The 22,350-nt window shown below is 69.0% G+C and overlaps 4 protein-coding genes across 5 annotated transcripts; 3 read left to right on the top strand and 1 right to left on the bottom strand.

Annotated features, from left to right (window-relative positions):
* The first annotated feature begins 536 nt into the window (after positions 1–536).
* Positions 537–7,351, top strand: BCAR1 (BCAR1 scaffold protein, Cas family member). 2 transcript variants are annotated; one of them, XM_063334192.1, is made up of 7 exons: positions 537–656; positions 1,457–2,146; positions 3,407–3,568; positions 3,766–3,870; positions 4,304–5,452; positions 5,661–5,750; positions 6,061–7,351. In XM_063334192.1, the coding sequence occupies exons 1-7, from the start codon at positions 645–647 to the stop codon at positions 6,574–6,576; spliced, it is 2,724 nt and encodes a 907-aa protein (XP_063190262.1). In that variant the 5' UTR covers positions 537–644; the 3' UTR covers positions 6,577–7,351. The 2 variants fall into 2 exon arrangements, with proteins under 2 accessions (XP_063190262.1, XP_063190261.1); XM_063334191.1 differs by lacking the exon at positions 537–656 and having other exon boundaries at positions 1,192–2,146.
* Positions 7,352–9,463: 2,112 nt separating this feature from the next.
* Positions 9,464–12,262, bottom strand: LOC134514682 (chymotrypsinogen 2-like). Its single transcript, XM_063332802.1, has 7 exons — positions 12,187–12,262; positions 11,959–12,062; positions 11,751–11,830; positions 11,573–11,651; positions 10,435–10,615; positions 9,728–9,861; positions 9,464–9,642 (listed from the first exon to the last, which is right to left on the bottom strand). Exons 1-7 carry the CDS (start codon positions 12,254–12,256, stop codon positions 9,481–9,483), a joined length of 810 nt encoding a protein of 269 aa, XP_063188872.1. The 5' UTR covers positions 12,257–12,262; the 3' UTR covers positions 9,464–9,480.
* Positions 12,263–13,268: 1,006 nt separating this feature from the next.
* LOC134514697 (chymotrypsinogen 2-like) lies at positions 13,269–16,034 on the top strand. The gene is made up of 7 exons (XM_063332821.1): positions 13,269–13,344; positions 13,469–13,572; positions 13,701–13,780; positions 13,880–13,958; positions 14,936–15,116; positions 15,636–15,769; positions 15,855–16,034. Exons 1-7 carry the CDS (start codon positions 13,275–13,277, stop codon positions 16,014–16,016), a joined length of 810 nt encoding a protein of 269 aa, XP_063188891.1. The 5' UTR covers positions 13,269–13,274; the 3' UTR covers positions 16,017–16,034.
* Positions 16,035–16,961: 927 nt separating this feature from the next.
* Positions 16,962–22,071, top strand: LDHD (lactate dehydrogenase D). The gene is made up of 11 exons (XM_063334183.1): positions 16,962–17,073; positions 17,225–17,337; positions 18,120–18,261; positions 18,355–18,496; positions 19,689–19,848; positions 19,926–20,125; positions 20,208–20,336; positions 21,190–21,317; positions 21,398–21,488; positions 21,583–21,694; positions 21,785–22,071. Exons 1-11 carry the CDS (start codon positions 17,011–17,013, stop codon positions 21,948–21,950), a joined length of 1,446 nt encoding a protein of 481 aa, XP_063190253.1. The 5' UTR covers positions 16,962–17,010; the 3' UTR covers positions 21,951–22,071.
* Positions 22,072–22,350: the final 279 nt, after the last annotated feature.

Raw genomic sequence — 22,350 nt, 5'->3', positions numbered from 1 at the left:
CCCGTTACCCATTGCACCCCCATCACACCCCCGTTACACCCCCGTTGCACCCCCGTTGCACCCCCGTTACCCATTGCACCCCCATCACACCCCCGTTACACCCCCATTACAGCCCTTTTATCCTTTGCACCCCCGTTACACCCCCGTTATACCCCCATTACAGCCCCTTTACCCTTTGCACCCCCATTACACCCCCGTTACACCCCCATTACAGCCCCTTTACCCTTTGCACCCCCGTTACACCTCCATTACAGCCCCTTTACCCTTTGCACCCGTTACACCCCCGTTACACCCCCGTTAGCCTTTGCACCCCCGTTACACACCCTTTGCACGCCCATTACCCCCCGCTACCCTTTGCACCCCCGTTGCACCCCCTTTACCCTTTGCGCCCCCGTTACGCCCCCGCCGCGCCCCCGCTACTCCTTGCACCCCCGTTACCCCCCCAGCTGCCCCCCGCCCCCCGAGGCCCCGCCCCCCCGAGGCCCCGCCCCCTCCGGCGCGTCTCGGCCAATGGGCGCGGGCGGTGCGGGGCCGGGCGCTATAATGATCCCTACGGCGCCGCCGCCGCCAGCGCGCCGCCCGCCCGCCCCGCCGACCCCGGCCCGGCCCCGGCCCGCCGGTACGGCCCGACCCACCGCGGGAAGATGAACTACCTGGTGAGCCGCCCGGGGGGGGGGCGGGGGGCAGGGGGCAGGGCGGGGGGCGCCAACCGGGGGGGGGGGACACGCGTGGGCCCCCTCCCGGGCAGGACGCGGGGTCCCGGGGTGACGGCTCACGGAGGAGGAAGGCTGCGGGCCGCCCTCCCCGCCCCGCCTTGCCGTGACCTTGGCCCAGCCCCGCCGTACCGGGCTTTGCCCCACCACCCTCCTGCGGGACCCCCGGGGAGGCGGGAGCACCCCCCCGCCTTCCCCATATCGGCGCGGGAGAGGGGGGGGGCAGGCTGCGGCCTGTCCTGCCGCCATGGCACCGGCAAACCCCGTCCGCCGCAGGGGCGAGGCTTGGTGGCCCGGCCGGTGTCTGCCGTGGGGACGGAAGGGGCCCGGCGTGGGGATGGCCACGGCCACGGCTGGTGGGGGGGTGACTCACCGCCGTGGCACTTCCTCCCCGGCGGCGGCGGGAAGGGGCGGGGGGGGAGCGGGGTGGGGGGAGGCGGAGGAGGTCCCCCCCGAAACCGGGGAGGCGGAAGGGCCCGGCCCCTTCCCAGCACCACCTCCGGGAAGGATGGGTTGAACTCCAACGGGGAAGGAAGGAGAAGGCGGCGGGAGGGAGCGAGGAGATCCCAGCCGGTGGGACCCCGCTCGGAGAAGTCCGTCCTCCACCCCCCCCCCCCTCCCCGCCTCCCCGGTACCGGTGGGACCCCGCTCGGCGAAGCCCCCCCGTCCCGTCTCCGTCCGAGATGACTGCCCACCGTCCGGCGGGGCCCGGCTCACCGCCCCGCCGCGGGGCTCTCTTGCAGAACGTGTTGGCCAAGGCGCTGTACGACAACGTGGCCGAGTCCCCGGACGAGCTCTCCTTCCGCAAGGGCGACATCATGACGGTGCTGGAGCGCAACACCCAAGGGCTGGACGGCTGGTGGCTCTGCTCGCTCCATGGCCGCCAGGGCATCGTCCCCGGGAACCGCCTCAAGATCCTGGTGGGGATGTACGACAAGAAGCAGCAGCAGCAGCAAGCGGCCGGCCCGGCGCAGGGGCAGGCAGCACCGCAGCCGCCGGTGCCCCAGCCGGCTCTACCTTACCACCACCAAGGGGGGTACACCCCGCTGTCGCCCGCCTCGCAGTACACCCCCATGCACCCTGCTTATGCCCCCCAAGGGGACAACGTCTACCTGATGCCGGTCCCCAACAAGGGACAGCAGGGTCTCTACCCGGGCTCGGCGCCCACCGGACAGTTTCCGCCTGCCCCAGCGAAGCAGCCGCCCCCCTACCCGAAGCAGACCCCCCCACACGCCTTCCCCAGCCCCGGCCAGGACATCTACCAGGTGCCCCCCTCCCTGGGCCAAGCAGCAGAGGCATACCCCGGGGGCTCTGCCAGCCCTCCCCAGGATGTCTACCAGGTTCCTCCCTCGGCCGGTCAGGCTCAAGACATCTACCAGGTGCCCCCGTCGTTGGACACGAGGAGCTGGGAAGGGCACAAGCCCCAGGGAAAGGTAGGATGGGGGGCCTGGGGGGGGTGGGTAGTGCGGTTGTGGGGTGCTGTGCAGTTTGCGGTGGTGTGTGGGTGCCAGGGCTGTGGGGTTTGGGCTTACCTGCCTGTCACTGTCTCTTGGAGTGAGTAGTCCTTGTGCTCATCACAGGGGGGTGCGTGGGCATCCTTCCCAGGGTGTCCCTGCAGTGGCTGAGGTCATGTCCCCCCCCTCCCCAAGCTTGGTGTGGGCTACCTGGTTTGGGGCTGGCACAGCGTTTGGCGCTCAGGCCCTCTCGGTCTCTTGTGTGTGCCCTGCTGGTGTCACCGAGGGCATGGCAGCCATGCCTGGGGTGGGCACGGGGTGCTGGTGAGCCACGAGCTGCTTGGAGATGCCCTTTGGGTGGACCCTGTGGCTATGGAGGTGGTACCCGGCACGTTACTGGGATGTTTCCTTCCTCTTGGGAGCGCGGGCAGGGACAGGCAGCCGGTGCCAGTGTGTTCTGGCAGTGCCAGGAAGCATGCCAGGGTGGATTTACCGGTGGTGAGGCAAGGATGAGCCACCAGCCCGTCCCCAACGGGGATGCCGGTATGGTGGCCTTGTGTGGGCCAGCCTAACGGCTGCATCCCAGACACCGGGCTCCTCTTGGCTCTGCCCCTTCCCTGGCACGTCATCCCAGGGAAGAGGAGCGAGGCCTTTTCGGCATCGGGGTTTTCCGGGAAAGGCTACCCTGACTCACGCCCGTGGAGGGAGGGGGGGATGCCAAATCACAGCCGGGGCACGGGGAGCATCCTAAAAGGGAGGACCTGCCAGTGCCACAGACCTCTGGGTTGGGTTATTTGCCACTCTCGTGTCCCCACGGAATGGCAAGAGGGGCACCGAGCTGTGGGCAGGGATCTGCCAATGCCCGCAGGGCGTTGGCAGATCCCTGCCCACGGCTTGGTGCCCAAATCGGCCGTTCCCTCCGGCACGCCGCGGCTGTGCCGGCTGGGCTTTGTCTCTCGCCGAGGCTCGCCGCTATAAATAACCGGTGATATCATCCCCGCCGTCCCCCCGGCGTCACCGTGAGAAGCGTGAACGCCTGGCCGGGGAGCGCCCTCCCGTGGGCACCGGTTTGCCCGGTGCCGGACGGTCTGGTACAGGATCTGGCATCCATCCTCTCTCCAGCCCCATCGTTGGGTGTTTGTTTTTTGGGTTTGTTTTTTTTGGTTTTTATTTTTTGGTGTGGTGCAGGGTGGGGGACAGCTCGGCGGTGCCCACCTCATCCCCTTTCCCTCTTGCCAGGTGCTGGTGCCCACCCGTGTGGGGCAAGTGTACATCTACGACTCCCCCAAGGGCGAGAAGGATGAGTATGATTTCCCTCGTCACCTCCTCTCTGCGGGCTCCCAGGAGATCTACGATGTGCCACCTGTCCGAGGAGGGGTCCCAAGCCAGTTCAGCCAGGAGGTGAGGCTGGTCTGGGGGTGGGGAGGTCGCTGGCTCCATCCCCCAGCGTAGGAAAAGCTCTGGCACAGCCTGGAATCCAAACCTGGGCACACTATGGGCTTTGGGGCTTCTTCTGGTGCCTTCATCTCTCCCAGCGGGCAGGAGGTGGGTGCCCACGCTATCCCTGACACGCTGTCCTGTGTTCCCCCCATCTCCAGGTCTATGACACCCCCCCCATGGCAGTGAAGGGTCTCAATGGGCAGGACCCAGGGCAGGAGATCTACGACGTGCCCCCCAGCGTGGAGAAAAACCTGCACCAAACTGTAAGTGCTGCTGGGAAGCTCCCAGCTTCTCCGTGTCAGAAAGGCACAATTTACAGTGAGAACAATCGTTCTCCCCAGGGGGACATGGTGGCATCCCTGGTACTGGGATGCGAGGGGATGGGGGTGCTAGATGATCTCATCTAGGGGGTGAGGTTGGACCAGGTGATCTTTCAAGGTCCCTTCCAAGCTGAGCTGCTCTAGGATTTTGTGATTCCCACCCCAAAGGGGGACGCGGGAGACCGGGGGTGCTGTGGCAGCCTCCCCAGGACCAGGGGTGCCCCTGGGGCACGTGGCTCCGTCCTGCTGCGCACCCAGCACCGTCTCGTGCGCCCGGGGCTGGCACTGATGTGCCCCATGGCACAGCCCACCCCACTGATGGGACCTGGGCTGGCTCTCCTGGGGATGCTGACGGTGCCTGCTGCCACCCTTGCAGGTGTACGATGTCCCCCCCTCGGTGAGCAAGGACGTGCCCGATGGCCCGGCGCGAGAGGAGACCTATGACGTGCCCCCCGCCTTCGCCAAGCAGAAAGCCTTCGACCCCTCCCGCCACCCCCTCATCCTGGCCCAGCAGGAGCCCTACTTGCCGGAGGATGTCTACGACGTGCCACCGGCCGCTGGCAAAGGTGCTCCGGAGCTGCCGCCCTCCCACGAGATCTATGATGTGCCCCCCAGCCTCAAGAAGCTAGGGGGGTCGGCATTCCCCTCCCAGGAGGTGTACGATGTGCCCCGGGACCTGCACGCCCTGGGCAAGGGCTCCCTGGACACAGAGGGCGAGTACATCTACGACGTCCCACCACAAGTGGACCGCGAGGCCAAGGGCACCGACACCAAGCGCCTCTCGGCCTCCAGCACGGGCAGTACCCGCAGCAACATCTCCACCTCCTCGCTGGACGTGGTGCCCGTGAAGGAGCCGGCCAAGGCAGCCAGCAAGGAGTTCTCCCTGGACTTGGACGCCGCCATGGAGACGCTGGCCAAGCTCCAGCACGGCGTCAGCGGCGCCGTCTCCTACCTCATGTCCTTCATTGGCGCCAACTGGCGCAGCCCCGAGCACATGGAGGCCAACGCTGCCAGCATCCGTGGGGCAGCCGAGGGCGTCCGGACGGCCCTCCGGGACCTGCTGGAGTTTGCCCGGGGGGCGGTGGGCAATGCCGCCCAGGCCTCCGACCGTTCCCTCTATGCAAAGCTCAGCAAGCAGCTGCAGAAGATGGAGGAGGTCTACCAGGCCCTGGCGCGGCACGGCCAAGCGCTGGACGCTTGCCACTGGGCCCCGAGCGCCCTGGCCGGCGGCAAGCCAGGCACGGATGACTTGGAGCACTTCGTCATGCACTCGCGCGGCGTCCCCGATGACACCAAGCAGTTGGCCTCCTTCCTGCATGGCAATGCCTCCCTCCTCTTCAAACGGACAAAGCCGGCGGGGGAGAGCGGTGGCCACGGGCCCCCTCACCCCTCCGACAAGGCCAGCAGCATCCAGTCGCGGCCCTTGCCCTCCCCGCCCAAGCTGCTGGCCCAGGAGTCGCCAGATGGGCCCTATGAGAACAGCGAGAGCGGCTGGATGGAGGATTACGACTACGTCCATCTGCAGGTGGGTGCGGGCGGGGGGGGGGCTGCTCCCCATGGGTGGCTTTTGTGCCGGCAGCTTGGGCATCTCTGAGCGTGGTGGTCCTTCTGCCACCCACATCTTGCTTTTACCCTCCAGCTTGAGGACTGTGGGGACCAGGGGTCCCCAGGGGCTCGCTCCCCGGAGGCTGGTGTCGCCGACCCCCGTGACATGCCCCTTTCCTTCCCTGCAGGGCAAGGAGGAGTTTGAGAAGACCCAGAAAGAGCTGCTGGAGAAAGGCAACATCATCCGGCAGAGCAAGGACCAGCTGGAGCACCAGCAGGTAATAGAGCTGGGGGGGGACGACTTTGTGTCCTGCTGCCGTTGTCCCCGCCACCAGTGCTCTGGAACACGGCCCCTCTTGTGTGGCTGTCTCCATGGCCGGGTCTGGCTCACCTCCCAGGCCAGCGCTGTGCCAGTGGAGATGGCCATCGGCACCTTCCTCCTGGGGAGGAGCCTGGCATGGCTGTCCTGGGGATGGCACTGTCCCTTGCTGTTTTCCCTGGGGCTGGTGGCCATGCCGGTGGCTCCAGGGAGGGGAGAGGGCCCTGGCTCAATGGCCGTCCTGCCTCACACCCCTCACCCTCCCACAGCTGAAGCAGTTCGAGCGGCTGGAGCAGGAGGTGACGCGCCCCATCGACAACGACCTGTCCAACTGGAGCCCCCCCCAGCACTACGGCCCGGCGCGGGGCGGTGGGTCCCTGTGTCCCGCTGACCGCCAGCTCCTCCTCTTCTACCTGGAGCAGTGCGAGGCCAACCTCACTACCCTCACCAACGCCGTCGACGCCTTCTTCACCGCCGTCAGCACCAACCAACCCCCCAAGATCTTCGTGGCCCACAGCAAGTTCGTCATCCTCAGCGCCCACAAGCTGGTCTTCATCGGGGACACGCTGTCCCGCCAGGCCAAGGCCCAGGACGTCCAGCACAAGGTGATGCACTACAGCAACCTCCTCTGCGAGATGCTCAAGGAGATCGTGGTGACCACCAAGGCGGCCGCCCTCCACTACCCTTCTCCCGCCGCCTCTAAGGACATGGTGGAGCGTGTCAAGGACCTTGCCAACAGCACGCAGCAGTTCAGGATGGTGCTGGGCCAGCTGGCGGCCATGTGATGGCCCTGGGCTGCTGTCCCCTCCCCATGGTCCCCACCCTGTCCCCTGACATGCGTCCCCCTCCATGAGAGCCCTCTCTGCCCGGTGCAAGCGGACATGTACATAGAGACTCCCACGCGCACCGGGGGCTTGGGGCTCTGCTGGTAGAGGGGTGAGGGGCTGCGGCCATCATCCCTCCCCACCCCGACTCTTCTTCCTCCCTCTGGCCAGAGGCCAGGGTTGGTGTTGGAACTGTGCCCATGACGAAGCAAAGCTGGGAGGCGGATTTGCGCCCTCTCCCTCCCCACTGTCCCCTCTCCCTACGAAACCAGCGGGGGTGCCCGGGCGGGATGCAGGATCCCTGCTGAATGAAGACAAGGCTACGCCTGGCAATGTGGGGTGATGCTGTGGCTGCTCCTCTCTGTGAGGGGGGGTGGGGGGCTCCCAAGCCATCTCCAGTGGATTTTAATGGTGTGGAAGCTGCTCCTCGCAGTGGGACGGCCAGTGTTGGGGAGCAGCGGGGGAGGGATGGGATGTGCTGTCCCTGGGGGCTGTGGATAAGGATCTCCAGGGGGATTAAGGGGTGATGGTGGAGGGGCTGGGGGCAGGAAGGGTCTGACCCATGCGTTCTCACGTCTCGGGTTTTGCAACTGTACCAGCTGTAACCGAAACGCAAACCGAAATTGGTGCCTTTTGAACACAGGGGAAGCTTCCGCTGGGTCCCGGAGCTACAGAGCGGCAGCCCCTCGAAACTCAGCCCCCTGCCCCTCAGCAGCATAAAGATTTGCCTAGAAACCCCCCCCAGCTCCTGCGTGTCTGCGTCTGCCTGCTGTGGGGAGGGGTTGGGGTGTCCTGTCCCCCCAAAAGACATCATGGTGGGGGGGGGTGCAAAGGGGTTTATCTGGGGGGATGCCTGACCCACAGGTGTGGGGAGGGCAGGCTTTTGGGGAACAGGGTTGGGGAGGTGGCATTGCAGGGCAGTGGGACCACCCCAGCCCTGACTCTGGGTGCCTGCTGTCCCCCTGTGCCTGGGGATCGTGAGGTTGTGGGGGGTCCAGTGTGGCTGTGCTGTGGTACAGGGTGTCCAAGTGCCGGGTGCACCCCTGGGATCGTGGCACCTCCTGGGGACCCCAACACCCCTAGGACCATGGCACCTCCGGTCCTGTTGGCACCCCTGGGACCATGGCACACCCAAGGGGACCCCTGGGGACCACTGCACCCTGCGGGGGAACCCCAGCCCCTCTGGGACCAGAGCACCCCCGTGGGGACCTCATCACCCAGGGGACCCCAGCCCCAGGGGCTCCCTGGCCCCGCAGGGCTCCCAGCTCCATGCGCACCCCAGCAGCACGGGGGCCGTGGCCCCACACAGTCCCGGGGGGACCCGTGTGGCACCCCAACACCCCCAGCGCAGCTGGGGGACAGGGCGGCGGCGCTGCCCCACGGACCTCCCCCTCCCCAGGACCCTTCCCCTCCGAAGACCCTTTGCCCGCCCCAGGGCGCCTCCCCTCCCCGGGACCCCTCTGCCCAGAGCCTTCCCGGCAGGATCCCACCTCCCCGGACCCCTGCCGTGCCCAGCCCGGCCCCCCGGGGCTCCCGGCACCCACGCGTGCATGGACTCGTCGTGCCCGTGCTGCTCCCGCACCGCCACGGCCGTGGAGACGTTGGGGGCCCCCACCACGGCCCGCAGGGACGCCACGAAGTCGGGGGGCAGCGGGGGCTGCGGGGGAGGAGAGAGCGGGGGTCCCGTCAGGGCGGGGGCAGGAGGGGGCCAGGGCCCGGCACACACCCCCCTCCCCCGCAGCTCGGGGTGCGGGGACGCTCCGGGGGCCCGATCCCGCCGCGCCCCCCCGGCCCCCGCCCGGCCCCACCTCGGAGCAGCAGCTCCGGCGCCCCAGGGCCGCCCCCAGCCCCAGCACCCGCCGCAGCGCCATGGCGGGGACCAGGGCCCGGACCGCCACGGGGACGGGGACGGGGAGGGGACGCTGCCCTCCGCCGCCCCGGCGGCCCTGCCCGCCCCCGCCGCCGCCTTAAGGTGGCTCCGGCTGGCGGGGGGCGGGCTGGGACACGGGTGTCCGCCCCAGCCGGGGGGCCCTGTGCCTCCAGCGCCCACGCCGGGGTCCCCGTGCCCGGCCGGGCGTCCCGCAGCTGGCCAGCTGCCGCCAGACGTGACCTTGTGTCCACCCGGGTGTCCCCACACCTGACCAGGTGGCTCCACAACTGACCACGGCCCCATATGTCCAGCCACATGTCCCCACACCTGACCTTATCCCCACGAGGCCACCCAGGTGTCCCCACACCCAACCAGGTGTCCCCACACCAGGACACGTGCCCTCGTGCCTGGCCAGGTGTCCCACTCCCTGGCCTGGTGTCCCCATGGGAGTCCACACATGGCTCCGTGTCCCCACGCCTGGGGTACAGCCACGTGTCCCCAGCCCTGCTCAGGTGTCCCTGCACCTGGCCCCGTCCCCTGCCTTCGTCCTCTGCCTTGGTTCTGTGTCCCCAGGGAAGGTCACGTGTCCCCAAGACGACTCCTTGGCCAGGGCTCTCTCAGCCCAGCCAAGTGTCCCCTGCCCGGTCTCTGTCCCTGCATTTGGACACATGTCCCCCCCTCTGGCCAAGGGTCCTGGACCCCGTGGAAGACCGTGTGTCCCCGAGCCTCCAGCCTTCCCGGCCAGGTGTCCCCATGCCCAGACAGGCGTCCCCGTGCCCCCCATACTCATGTCCCCACCAACCAGGTGTCCCCATGGTCCAGCCATGCCGGCCGGGTGTCCCCATGCCCAGAGAACTGTCCCCAAGCCCAGCGCGTGACCCCGGCCCAGGCCACGTGTCGCCCAGCCCTCCAGCTGCCCTGTGCCCCCCTCCCGCCCGTGACGGTGTGACAGCGAGGACTCAGCGTGGTGAGGGTGACAGCGTTTATTGGCGGCCTCAGTTGGCGGCCAGGATGGAGTTGATCCAGTCGCGGAGCATGGTGACGCGGGCGTAGACACCGGGCACGTTGGGGTCGCAGGTGCTGCTGCCCCAGGAGACGATGCCCACCAGGGTCCAGGCGCCGTCCTTCTGGCACACCAGCGGGCCTCCGGAGTCGCCCTGCGAGCAGCGGGTGAGGCCAGGGGACAGGGGGCGCGGGGGGCGCGGGGCGGCGCGGGGGCAGGGGGGGCACGGGGGCACCTACCATGCAGGAGGAGGCACCGTCGGCACCGGCGCACACCATCACGTCAGCGATGCGGAACCCCCAGTACTGCTTGCACTGCGCGTTGGTGAGCAGGGGCAGGGCCACCTGCTGCAGCACCGCCGGCGTGTCCGAGGCTGCGGGACAGCGGGGCGGCGTCAGTGCCGGCCATGGGGACAGGCACGGGGACGGGGACGGGCATTAGGAAGGGGTCTGGGCAGGAGGATGAGGCTGGAGGATTGGGCTGGGGATGAGGATGAGGACAGGGATGGGGACTGGAGATGGGGATGAGGATAGGGATGGAGATGAGGATGAGGGTGGGGAAGGGGACGGGATTGGGACAGGCGTGAGCACAGGGGTGGGCTTTGGATTTGGAGATGAGGCCGGGGATGGGGATGGGGATAAGGAAGGGGATGGGGATGAGGACAGGGATGGGGATATGGAAAAGGAGGGGAATAGGATGGGTATTGAGGATAGGGGCAGGGATGAGAATGGGAGTGGGGATTGGGGATGGGATGGGGGTAGGGATGAGCATGGGGACGAGGATGGGGACAGGGATGAGCGTGAGGATGGGGACAGGGATGAGCGTGGGGATGGGACAGGGATGCGGCTGAGGATGCAGCTGAGGATGGGGCTATGGAGAAGCATGGGGTTAAGAGTGGGATGGGGGTGAGGACAGGGATGGGGACAGGGACAGGAAGGTGCGGTACCGTTGGGGTCAGTGAGCCCCCAGCCGGTGGTGACACAGGTCATGCCACCCGGGAAGTCGTCGGTGGACTGGGGCAGGCAGACGGGGGACACGCGGGCTGAGAAGCGGGCTGGGGTGGCCAGTTTGATCAGGGTGATGTCGTCGCGGATGGTCAGCATGTTGAACTTGGGGTTCTTGAAGACCTGGAGCAGGCGGCACCGCTCCCAGCGCCTGCACCCTCGGCCGGGGCGCCGGGCACCGGGGACTCCACCGGGACCAAGCGGGACCCCAGGGACCGATGGGAACCCGGGGAATGGCCCTGTGGGTCCCAGACCCCCTCCGGGGGGGTCCCTGGGGTGCAGATCCCATCCCCTGGGGCACAAGGGCAGCAGGGACGCGGCAGGGACTCATGGGGACCCCAGGGAGCAGAGCCCAAATCCTGCACTGAGAGGGACCCAGGGAGTAGATCCCAACTCGGGGACAGACAGATGGCAGGGACACCCCAGGGACACCAATGGGGAGCAGACCCCAAACCCTGGGCTGATGGGGACCCGGGCAGCAAACCCCTGCCCCTGGGGCACTGCACAATGGGGACAATCCAGGGACACCGAGAGGGACTCGAGGGGACCCTGGGGGGGCAGACACCAAATCCCCAGCTGAGGTGCCCTCAGGGAGCAGGCGACAACCCCGGGCATCGATGGGTGCCAGGGAGCAGGGAGCAGACCCCAAGCCTCAGGACGCCGGGGCCACCAACGAGCCCATGTCCCACCGGGGTCGCTGCTGGCCGGGGACCTTGGGGCTGCTCAGGGCCCCCCAGGGCAGCCCCCAGCCCGGGCACACTGGGGAGCACGGACACCCTGGGTCACATCACCCCCAGGGAATGATGGGGACCCTGCGTTCCTGATCCCCTCCCATCGCTTGATGGTCCTGGGGATGAGGTCCCGACCCTTGGGATGAGCAGGAGCAGGGACAGCCCAGGGGACCCAAGCCCAGGGATGCGGGGCACCGTGGAGACCCCAGGGGACCTGACCCTCGGGCTGAGGGGAACCAGGGACCCCTTGGGGTCCCGACCCCCAGGACAAGGGGGACCCAGGCCCGCAGGGCTCCCCGCCATGGCTGTGGCACCCCACAGGCACACGACCCCCCCACGCCGGCGGTACCTTCTCGATGCTCAGCTTCTGCTGGTCAGGGGAGGGCGAGTCCTGATCGTACGCACCCACCACCACGGTGTCGGTTTTCCTGGGCACAGGCAGGCGCTGAGCACCAGGCACAGGGATGGGGCGTCCTGGGGACCCCGTGCCCAGCCCCGAGCCGGAGGGCGGCAGAGCCGGTGCCTACCTGACGCCGCAGTGGGCAGCGGTGACCACCCAGTTCTCGCTGATCAGCGACCCGCCGCAGAAGTGGAAGCCGTTGTAGCGCTGACGGGAAGAGTTGCTGTCAGCACCCGGCACCGCCAGCACCGCCGCCGGGGTGCTCTGTGCCCAGACCCTGCCCCTGCACCACCTCAGCACCCCCTCGGCACCCCCCCAGCACCCTGGGCACTCACCTGGAGGGAGACCTGCCATGGCCAGGACCCTGGCACCGCTGGCTCTCCGTTGACGATGCGGTTGTAGCCGCGGATGACGGGTGTGATGGCGGGCACGCCACAGCCTGCGGGGTACAGGCAGCCGTGGAATGGGGGCTCCGACCACCCCGGCCCCGTGTCCCCCCACCACCGCCACCACCTCCCCCCAAGCCCCTCGCCCGCCCCACCGAGCCCCACGGCCCCACGCACTCTCCACGGAGAGGGTGGCACGGGCAGAGCCCGCCAGCGCCAGGCAACTCAGCAGCCACAGCAGAGCCATCGTCACTCGTGGGGACAGACCCTGCCTGGGGCTTGCCGCCTCTTATACCTGCCGCTGGGCACAGCCCCGCCTCTGGCCTTGGCGCTGTGGCCTCGGGAGATAGCATGGCACCCGGCATGGCTCCAGGACACAGCCTGGGAGCGTGGCATCTGGAGCTGATGGCCTTGGTCAGAGCCATGGGATGGCAGAGGTGGGGTTGAAGTGCTGGCTTGAACATGGTGCTTGGCTGGGTGCGTGGGGAGGGCTGTCACCAGGTGGCTGAGTTTGGAATGGACCTTGGAGCCCACCTGGTCCAACCCCAGCAGGGTCACCTGGGGACCATGTCCAGGTGGCTTCCGAGTGTCTCAGTGGATGGAGACTCCACAGCTGCCCTGGGAAACCTGTGCTGACTCAGTCACCTCACAGTGGCTCAGTCACCCCACAGTGACATGTGTCTCCTGACGGCCAGAGGAACCCTCCTGCATGTCAGGTTGTCCCATCGCCTCCGGTCCTGGTACTTGAGCACCAGTGGAAAGAGCCTAGCTCTGTCCCTCTATTGCAATCAGAGATGTTCCTGTCCCTTCCACATCTCCCTGGACTCTCCAGTATGTCCCTGTCTCTCCTGTACTAGGGAGCCCACACTGGACCCAGCACCCCAGGGGTGGCGTCCCCCTCCCCAGCACCGAGCAGGGCGGGCAGGGTCCCTCCATGACCTGCTGGCAATGCGCTGCCTTTATGGCTGCCATGAGGAGCCATGGCTGGTGTCTGGGCAACCCAGTGCCCACCAGCGCCTGGGGTCTGGTCAGCCACTGCCCAGGCTGGGGCACAGGGTTCCCGCTCATCCCCGGGACCAGGCCCCACCTGCACCCAGGGGTTGGCCAATGGCCATGGTGACAGGGCTGGCACTGAGCCTGCGGCGCCGTGCTGGGTGCCATGCTATCTCCCGAGGCCACAGCGCCAAGGCCAGAGGCGGGGCTGTGCCCAGCGGCAGGTATAAGAGGCGGCAAGCCCCAGGCAGGGTCTGTCCCCACGAGTGACGATGGCTCTGCTGTGGCTGCTGAGTTGCCTGGCGCTGGCGGGCTCTGCCCGTGCCACCCTCTCCGTGGAGAGTGAGTGGGGCCGTGGGGCTCGGTGGGGCGGGCGAGGGGCTTGGGGGGAGGTGGTGGCGGTGGTGGGGGGACACGGGGCCGGGGTGGTCGGAGCCCCCATTCCACGGCTGCCTGTACCCCGCAGGCTGTGGCGTGCCCGCCATCACACCCGTCATCCGCGGCTACAACCGCATCGTCAACGGAGAGCCAGCGGTGCCAGGGTCTTGGCCATGGCAGGTCTCCCTCCAGGTGAGTGCCCAGGGTGCTGGGGGGGTGCCGAGGGGGTGCTGAGGTGGTGCAGGGGCAGGGTCTGGGCACAGAGCACCCCGGCGGCAGTGCTGGCGGTGCCGGGTGCTGACAGCAACTCTTCCCGTCAGCGCTACGACGGCTTCCACTTCTGCGGCGGGTCACTGATCAGCGAGAACTGGGTGGTCACCGCTGCCCACTGCGGCGTCAGGTAGGCACCGGCTCTGCCGCCCTCCGGCTCGGGGCTGGGCACGGGGTCCCCAGGACCCCCCATCCCTGTGCCTGGTGCTCAGCGCCTGCCTGTGCCCAGGAAAACCGACACCGTGGTGGTGGGTGCGTACGATCAGGACTCGCCCTCCCCTGACCAGCAGAAGCTGAGCATCGAGAAGGTATCGCCGGCGTGGGGGGGTCGTGTGCATGTGGGGTGCCACAGCCATGGCGGGGAGCCCTGCGGGTCTGAGTCCCCCTTGTCCTGGGGGTCGGGACCCCAAGGGGTCCCCGGTTCCCCTCAGCCCGAGGGTCAGGTCCCCTGGGGTCTCCACGGTGCCCCGCATCCCTGGGCTTGGGTCCCCTGGGCTGTCCCTGCTCCTGCTCATCCCAAGGGTCGGGATCTCATCCCCAGGACCATCAAGCGATGGGAGGGGATCAGGAACGCAGGGTCCCCATCATTCCCTGGGGGTGATGTGACCCGGGGTGTCCCTGCTCCCCAGTGTGCCCGGGCTGGGGGCTGCCCTGGGGGGGCCCTGAGCAGCCCCAAGGTCCCCGGCCAGCAGCGACCCCGGTGGGACATGGGCTCGTTGGTGGCCCCGGCGTCCTGAGGCTTGGGGTCTGCTCCCTGCTCCCTGGCACCCATCGATGCCCGGGGTTGTTGCCTGCTCCCTGAGGGCACCTCAGCTGGGGATTTGGTGTCTGCCCCCCCAGGGTCCCCTCGAGTCCCTCTCGGTGTCCCTGGATTGTCCCAATTGTGCAGTGCCCCAGGGGCAGGGGTTTGCTGCCCGGGTCCCCATCAGCCCAGGGTTTGGGGTCTGCTCCCCGTTGATGTCCCTGTTTGCTGTTGGTGTCCCTGGGGTGTCCCTGCCATCCATCTGTCCCCGAGTTGGGATCTGCTCCCTCGGTCCCTCTCAGTGCAGGATTTGGGCTCTGCTCCCTGGGGTCCCCATGAGTCCCTGCCGCGTCCCTGCTGCCCTTGTGCCCCAGGGGATGGGATCTGCACCCCAGGGACCCCCCCGGAGGGGGTCTGGGACCCACAGGGCCATTCCCTGGGTCCCCATCGGTCCCTGGGGTCCCCCTTGGTCCCGGTGGAGTCCCCGGTGCCCGGCGCCCCGGCCGAGGGTGCAGGCGCTGGGAGCGGTGCCGCCTGCTCCAGGTCTTCAAGAACCCCAAGTTCAACATGCTGACCATCCGCGACGACATCACCCTGATCAAACTGGCCACCCCAGCCCGCTTCTCGGCCCGCGTGTCCCCCGTCTGCCTGCCCCAGTCCACCGACGACTTCCCGGGTGGCATGACCTGTGTCACCACCGGCTGGGGGCTCACTGACCCCAACGGTACCGCACCTTCCTGTCCCTGTCCCCATCCCTGTCCTCACCCCCATCCCACTCTTACCCCCATCCTTCTCCATAGCCCCATCCTCAGACACATCCTTAGCCGCATCCCTGTCCCATCCCCATGCTCATCCCTACCCCCATCCCATCCCCAGTCCCCACTCCCATTCTCATCCCTGCCCCTATCCTCAATACCCATCCTATTCCCCTCCTTTTCCATATCCCCATCCCTGTCCTCATCCCCATCCCCTTCCTTATCCCCATCCCCATCCCTGGCCTCATCTCCAAATCCAAAGCCCACCCCTGTGCTCACGCCTGTCCCAATCCCGTCCCCTTCCCCATCCTCGTCCTCATCTCCATCCCTATCCTCATCCCCATCTCCAGTCCCCATCCCTGTCCTCGTCCTCATCCCCAGCCCAATCCTCCAGCCCCATCCTCCTGCCCAGACCCCTTCCTAATGCCCGTCCCCATCCCCGTGCCTGTCCCCGTGGCCGGCGCTGACACCGCCCCGCTGTCCCGCAGCCTCGCACACGCCGGCGGTGCTGCAGCAGGTGGCCCTGCCCCTGCTCACCAACGCGCAGTGCAAGCAGTACTGGGGGTTCCGCATCGCTGACGTGATGGTGTGCGCCGGTGCCGACGGTGCCTCCTCCTGCATGGTAGGTGCCCCCGCGCCCCCCCTGCCCCCGCGCCGCCCCGCGCCCCCCGCGCCCCCTGTCCCCTGCCCTCACCCGCTGCTCGCAGGGCGACTCCGGAGGCCCGCTGGTGTGCCAGAAGGACGGCGCCTGGACCCTGGTGGGCATCGTCTCCTGGGGCAGCAGCACCTGCGACCCCAACGTGCCCGGCGTCTACGCCCGCGTCACCATGCTCCGCGACTGGATCAACTCCATCCTGGCCGCCAACTGAGGCCGCCAATAAACGCTGTCACCCTCACCACGCTGTGTCCTCGCTGTCACACCGTCACGGGCGGGAGGGGGGCACAGGGCAGCTGGAGGGCTGGGGGACACGTGGCCTGGGCCGGGGGCACGCGCTGGGCTTGGGGACAGTTCTCTGGGCATGGGGACACCCGGCCGGCATGGCTGGACCATGGGGACACCTGGTTGGTGGGGACATGAGTATGGGGGGCACGGGGACGCCTGTCTGGGCATGGGGACACCTGGCCGGGAAGGCTGGAGGCTCGGGGACACACGGTCTTCCACGGGGTCCAGGACCCTTGGTCAGAGGGGGGGACATGTGTCCAAATGCAGGGACAGAGACCGGGCAGGGGACACTTGGCTGGGCTGAGAGAGCCCTGGCCAAGGAGTCGTCTTGGGGACATGTGACCTTCCCTGGGGACACAGAACCAAGGCAGAGGACGAAGGCAGGGGACGGGGCCAGGTGCAGGGACACCTGAGCAGGGCTGGGGACACGTGGCTGTACCCCAGGCGTGGGGACACGGAGCCATGTGTGGACTCCCATGGGGACACCAGGCCAGGGAGTGGGACACCTGGCCAGGCACGAGGGCACGTGTCCTGGTGTGGGGACACCTGGTTGGGTGTGGGGACACCTGGGTGGCCTCGTGGGGATAAGGTCAGGTGTGGGGACATGTGGCTGGACATATGGGGCCGTGGTCAGTTGTGGAGCCACCTGGTCAGGTGTGGGGACACCCGGGTGGACACAAGGTCACGTCTGGCGGCAGGTGGCCAGCTGTGGGACGCCCGGCCGGGCACGGGGACCCCGGCGTGGGCGCTGGAGGCACAGGGCCCCCCGGCTGGGGCGGACACCCGTGTCCCAGCCCGCCCCCCGCCAGCCGGAGCCACCTTAAGGCGGCGGCGGGGGCGGGCAGGGCCGCCGGGGCGGCGGAGGGCAGCGTCCCCTCCCCGTCCCCGTCCCCGTGGCGGTCCGGGCCCTGGTCCCCGCCATGGCGCTGCGGCGGGTGCTGGGGCTGGGGGCGGCCCTGGGGCGCCGGAGCTGCTGCTCCGAGGTGGGGCCGGGCGGGGGCCGGGGGGGCGCGGCGGGATCGGGCCCCCGGAGCGTCCCCGCACCCCGAGCTGCGGGGGAGGGGGGTGTGTGCCGGGCCCTGGCCCCCTCCTGCCCCCGCCCTGACGGGACCCCCGCTCTCTCCTCCCCCGCAGCCCCCGCTGCCCCCCGACTTCGTGGCGTCCCTGCGGGCCGTGGTGGGGGCCCCCAACGTCTCCACGGCCGTGGCGGTGCGGGAGCAGCACGGGCACGACGAGTCCATGCACGCGTGGGTGCCGGGAGCCCCGGGGGGCCGGGCTGGGCACGGCAGGGGTCCGGGGAGGTGGGATCCTGCCGGGAAGGCTCTGGGCAGAGGGGTCCCGGGGAGGGGAGGCGCCCTGGGGCGGGCAAAGGGTCTTCGGAGGGGAAGGGTCCTGGGGAGGGGGAGGTCCGTGGGGCAGCGCCGCCGCCCTGTCCCCCAGCTGCGCTGGGGGTGTTGGGGTGCCACACGGGTCCCCCCGGGACTGTGTGGGGCCACGGCCCCAGTGCTGCTGGGGTGCGCATGGAGCTGGGAGCCCTGCGGGGCCAGGGAGCCCCTGGGGCTGGGGTCCCCTGGGTGATGAGGTCCCCACGGGGGTGCTCTGGTCCCAGAGGGGCTGGGGTTCCCCCGCAGGGTGCAGTGGTCCCCAGGGGTCCCCTTGGGTGTGCCATGGTCCCAGGGGTGCCAACAGGACCGGAGGTGCCGTGGTGGCAGGGGTTCCAGGGGTCCTCTTGGGTGTGCCAAGAGGTGTGTTGGGGTCCCCAATGTCTCCACGGACATGGGGGTGTGGGAGCAGCATGGTGACGACAAGGCCATGCACACATGGGTGCGGGGGACTGGGAACCCCGGATGAAAGGTTTGGGGATGGGAAGGGTCCTGGGGAGGTGAAGGGCCATGGGGACGGGAATGGTCTGGGCAGGGAAAGGGTCTGCAGACTGGACGGTTTGTGGGATAGGAGCAGGGGCTGTGGAGGGGCAGGGCCTCAGGAGGAGGGAGGGCCGTGGGGCAGCAGTGCCACCCCGTCCCCCCAGCTGTGCCCCCCCGGACGCCGTGGTGTGGCCCCAGTCGGTGGGGCAGGTGCAGGAGCTGGCTGCGCTCTGCTACCGCTGCCGCGTCCCCATGGTGCCCTTTGGCACTGGCACCGGCCTCGAGGGCGGCGTCAACGCCGTGCAGGTACAGCCACCCCCAGCACCCCTGGCACCCCCTGTCCAGGGGGGGTCTCGGTGCCCCAGCCGTGCCCAGCCATGCTGGTGTCCCCCATGCCAGGGCGGCGTCTGCTTCGACCTGAGCCGCATGGACGCCATCGCAGAGCTGAGCCTTGAGGACTTCTCGGTGGCGGTGGAGCCCGGCGTCACCCGCAAGGCCCTCAACAGCCACCTGCGTGGCACGGGGCTCTGGTTCCCCGTCGGTACTGTGGGTGCTGGGGCACTGGGGAGCAGCTGAGGGTGGGGATGCTGGGGATGCCTGTGGAGCTGGGGGTGCCCAGGAGGCTGAGGGTGCTGTGGTCCCAGGGTTGCTGGGGATGCCCATGAGGGTGCTGTGGTCCCCGGGGATGCTGGGGAGCCCATGGGGTTGGGGTCCTTGTGGTGCTGAGGTCCCCATAGAGTGCCATGGTCCCAGAGGTGCTGGAGGTCCCCCTGGGGTGCCGTGGTCCCAGCGGTGCTGCGGTCCTCATGGGACTAGGCATGCCATTGTCCCAGAGGTGCTGGGGGCGCCCATGGGTGTGCGAGGGGCCCGGGAGGGCTGGGCTCCCCACTGAGGTGCCGTGGTCCCAGGTGTGCCCATGGGGGAGAGGGTGCCGTGGTCCCAAGGGTCCTGGACTTCCCATTGTCACAGGGGTGCTGGGGTTGCCACTGAGGTGTTCTGGTCCCAGGGGTGCCCATGGGGGAGTGGGTGCCATTGTCCCAGCGGTGTTGGGGGTCCCTACTTAGGTGCTATGGTCCCAGGGGATGCACCGGGGTGCCCATGGGGGAGTGGGTGCCAGGGGTGCTCAGGTGCCCACTGAAGTTCTCTGGTCCCAGGGATGCACCAGGGACGCCCCTGGGGGAGTGGGTGCCATGGTCCCAGGGGTGCTGGGGTCCCCACTGAAGTTCTCTGGTTCCAGAGGTGCCCCTGGGGGAGTGGGTGCCATAGACCCAGGGGTTCTGCGACCCCCATTGAGGTGCTGTGGTCCCTGGGGTGCCCCAGGAAAACCCATGGGGAGTGAGTTGCATGGTGCCAGGGGTGCTGGGGCCCACATTGCGGTGCTGTGGTCTCAGGGGTGCACCAGGGGTGCCCATAGCAGAGTGGGTGCTGCAGTTGCTGGGGTGCTGGGGTCCCCACTGAGGTGCTGTGGTCCCAGGGGTACCCACAGAGGAGCGGACGCCCCAGTCCCAGGGGTGCCGGGGCCGCCCACTGAGGTGCTATGGTCCCAGGGGCACCCATGGGAGAGTGGGTGCCAAGGTCCCAGGGGTGCTGGGCTTCCCATGGTCCCTGGGGTGCACTGGAGCTGGTGCAGGGCCAGGCTCCCGGGGTGCCGGCCAGGCTTGGTATGGGATCCCATGGGGTCACCCCATGGCCCCGTCCCTGCTGCAGCCCCCTGCCCCATCCCCAACCCACAGACCCCGGGGCGGATGCCTCGCTGTGTGGCATGGCGGCCACGGGTGCCTCAGGCACGAACGCGGTGCGGTACGGCACCATGCGGCCCAACGTGCTCAACCTGCGTGTGGTGCTGCCCGACGGCCGCCTGCTCTACACCGCTGGCCCCGGCCGCCAGCCCAGGTGGGTGCCTGGAGGTGGGAGACGGGGCCATCCCGGGCAGGCACCGCACCGGCACCTGGCTCACCATCCCCACGCAGGAAGAGGGCGGCCGGCTACGACCTGACCTCGCTCTTCGTGGGCTCCGAGGGCACCCTGGGCTTCCTGACGCAGGCCACGCTGCGCCTGCACCCCCTGCCCGAGGCGGCCGCCGTCACCACCGCCGCCTTCCCCAGCGTGCGGGCGGCTGTGGCTTGCACCGTCCAGGTGCTGCAAGCCGCCGTGCCCGTGGCCCGCATTGGTGGGTGCCGGCGGTGGGGCTGGCGGTGGGCACGGGGACTGGGGGCCGGTGGTGGGGCTCAGTGCCACCTCCTCCCACCCAGAGTTCCTGGACGAGGTGATGGTGGGTGCCTGCAGCCGCTTCAGCAAGATGGAGCTGCCGGTGGCGGCCACGCTCCTCCTGGAGCTCCACGGCTCCCGGCACGGCCTGGCTGAGCAGCAGCGGCAAACGGGTAGGGATGACACTGGCACAGGGATGGTGTGCCACAGTGGGCACTGGGACCAGGGCATCGGGGGTCCCAGAGCCAGGAATGCGTGCCTGGGCTGGGGCCATGGTGGGCACTGGGACCAGGGGATCAGGGGTCCCGGAGCCAGGGCTGGGGCTGTGGTGGGCACTGGGACCAGGGGATCGGGGGTCCCAGAGCCAGGGATGGGTGCCTGGGCTGGGGGGGCGGTCCCTGGGGATGAGTGCTCAGGGACAGGGGGTCAGGGGGGACCAGGGATGTCCTGGTGTGAAGGATGGTGCTGGGAAGCCATGGTATGGCTCTGGGGTGAGGGGCAGGTGCCCAGGGCCTGCAACAAGGGGAGCAGGTGTGTCCTGGGGTGAGGGATGGGTGCTCAGGGCCAGGAATTGGGGGATCTCGGCGTCACCAGGGTGAGGGACAGACGTCCAGAGCTGGTGACTGGGAGACCGGGGAGCCCCATGGATGTGGGTGGGTGCTCATGGGCAAGGGACCAGAGACTGGGGTCCCAGGACGTCCCGTGGTTGTGGATGGGTGCTCATGGACAAGGGACCAGGGGTGTCCTGGGATGAGGGATGGGTGCCCAGAACCAGGGCCGGGGGGGGCCAGGGCTGGGTTCCCAGGATGGGGACTGGGGAGTGATGGGGGGGTCACCAGGTGCCCAGGGATGGAGGGTGAGGGGGACCAGAGGCATCCGAGGGTGATGGATGGGTGCCCAGGGACAAGGGGACGAGGGGTGTCCTGGGATGGCTGCCCAGGATGGAGACTGGGGGTGCTGGGATGAGGGCTGGGGGTGCTGGGGGTCCCCTCCTGGCCCCATCCCAGGGCTCCTGGCCACCGGCAGAGGAGATCGTGCAGCTGAACGGCGGCTCCGGCTTGGCCTGGGCGGAGGAGCCGGAGGAGCGCGGGCGGCTCTGGGCCATGCGCCACAGCGCCTGGTATGCCGCCCTGGCCCTGCGGCCCGGCTGCCAGGTGAGGGACGGGGACGGGGATGATGGCGGCGGCGGTGCCTCGGTGGGGCTGGAGGCACCACGGCTCTGCCTTTGCCCCAGGGCTACTCCACGGACGTCTGCGTGCCCATCTCCCGCCTGCCCGACGTGGTGGTGGAGACCAAGCGGGACCTGCAGGACTCCGGCCTCACCGGTCAGCGGGGCTGCGGCCACCCGGGACGGCGGGGGGTGGGGGGGTGTCAGCTGGGGGGGACATCGTCCTCCCCGCCTGACCCACCACCCCACAGGCCCCATGGTGGGACACATCGGTGACGGCAACTTCCACTGCCTCCTCATCTTCGACACCCAGGACCCCGATGAGACCCAGCGCGTCCACGCCTTCGCCCAGCGCCTGGGCAGGTAGGGATGGGGACACCCTGGAGCAGGGGGGGACACAGACAGGTGGCCCTGTGGCATCCCCTGACACCCCCCCCCAACCCCATCCCGCAGGCGGGCGCTGGCAGCGGGGGGCACCTGCACCGGGGAGCACGGCGTGGGGCTGGGCAAGCGGGGGCTGCTGCTGGAGGAGCTGGGCCAGGAGGGGCTGGACACCCTGCGCAGCATCAAGGCAGCGCTGGACCCCCACAACCTCATGAACCCCGGCAAGGTGCTCTGAGGGGACCCCGTCCCCCCGCAGCCAGGGCCGGGGTGGCACCGCTGACCCCCCGTCCCCGTCCCGTCCCCACCCCTGTGGGTCAGGGTTCCCCAACCCCTCAATAAACCCCTTTGCACCCGCAGCCTCCACGCGCCGTGATGTCTTTTTGGGGACACATGCACACACACACACACCCCCGCCAGCCCCTCCCCAGGGGGGGTCCCTGTGCCAAGCGGTGCACACAAGGTCGTCCCCCTGCCCCCAGGGCAGGGGGACCAGGGGGACCCCCACTTTAGCTGCTTGCCCAGAGCTGTGCTTGCCAGAGCTGGGAGCCCTCTGGGTCATGACGAGTTCCACCACGGCCGTCCCCATGCCAAAGTGGACACTGGGAAGGGGGGGCATCGGCGGTGGGGGGGGGGGG

This window comes from Chroicocephalus ridibundus, chromosome 4 (assembly GCF_963924245.1).
Source record: "Chroicocephalus ridibundus chromosome 4, bChrRid1.1, whole genome shotgun sequence".
NCBI lineage: Eukaryota > Metazoa > Chordata > Aves > Charadriiformes > Laridae > Chroicocephalus > Chroicocephalus ridibundus.
Note: the sequence above shows the minus strand (reverse complement) of the source record. Positions and strands in the feature narration are given on the sequence as shown.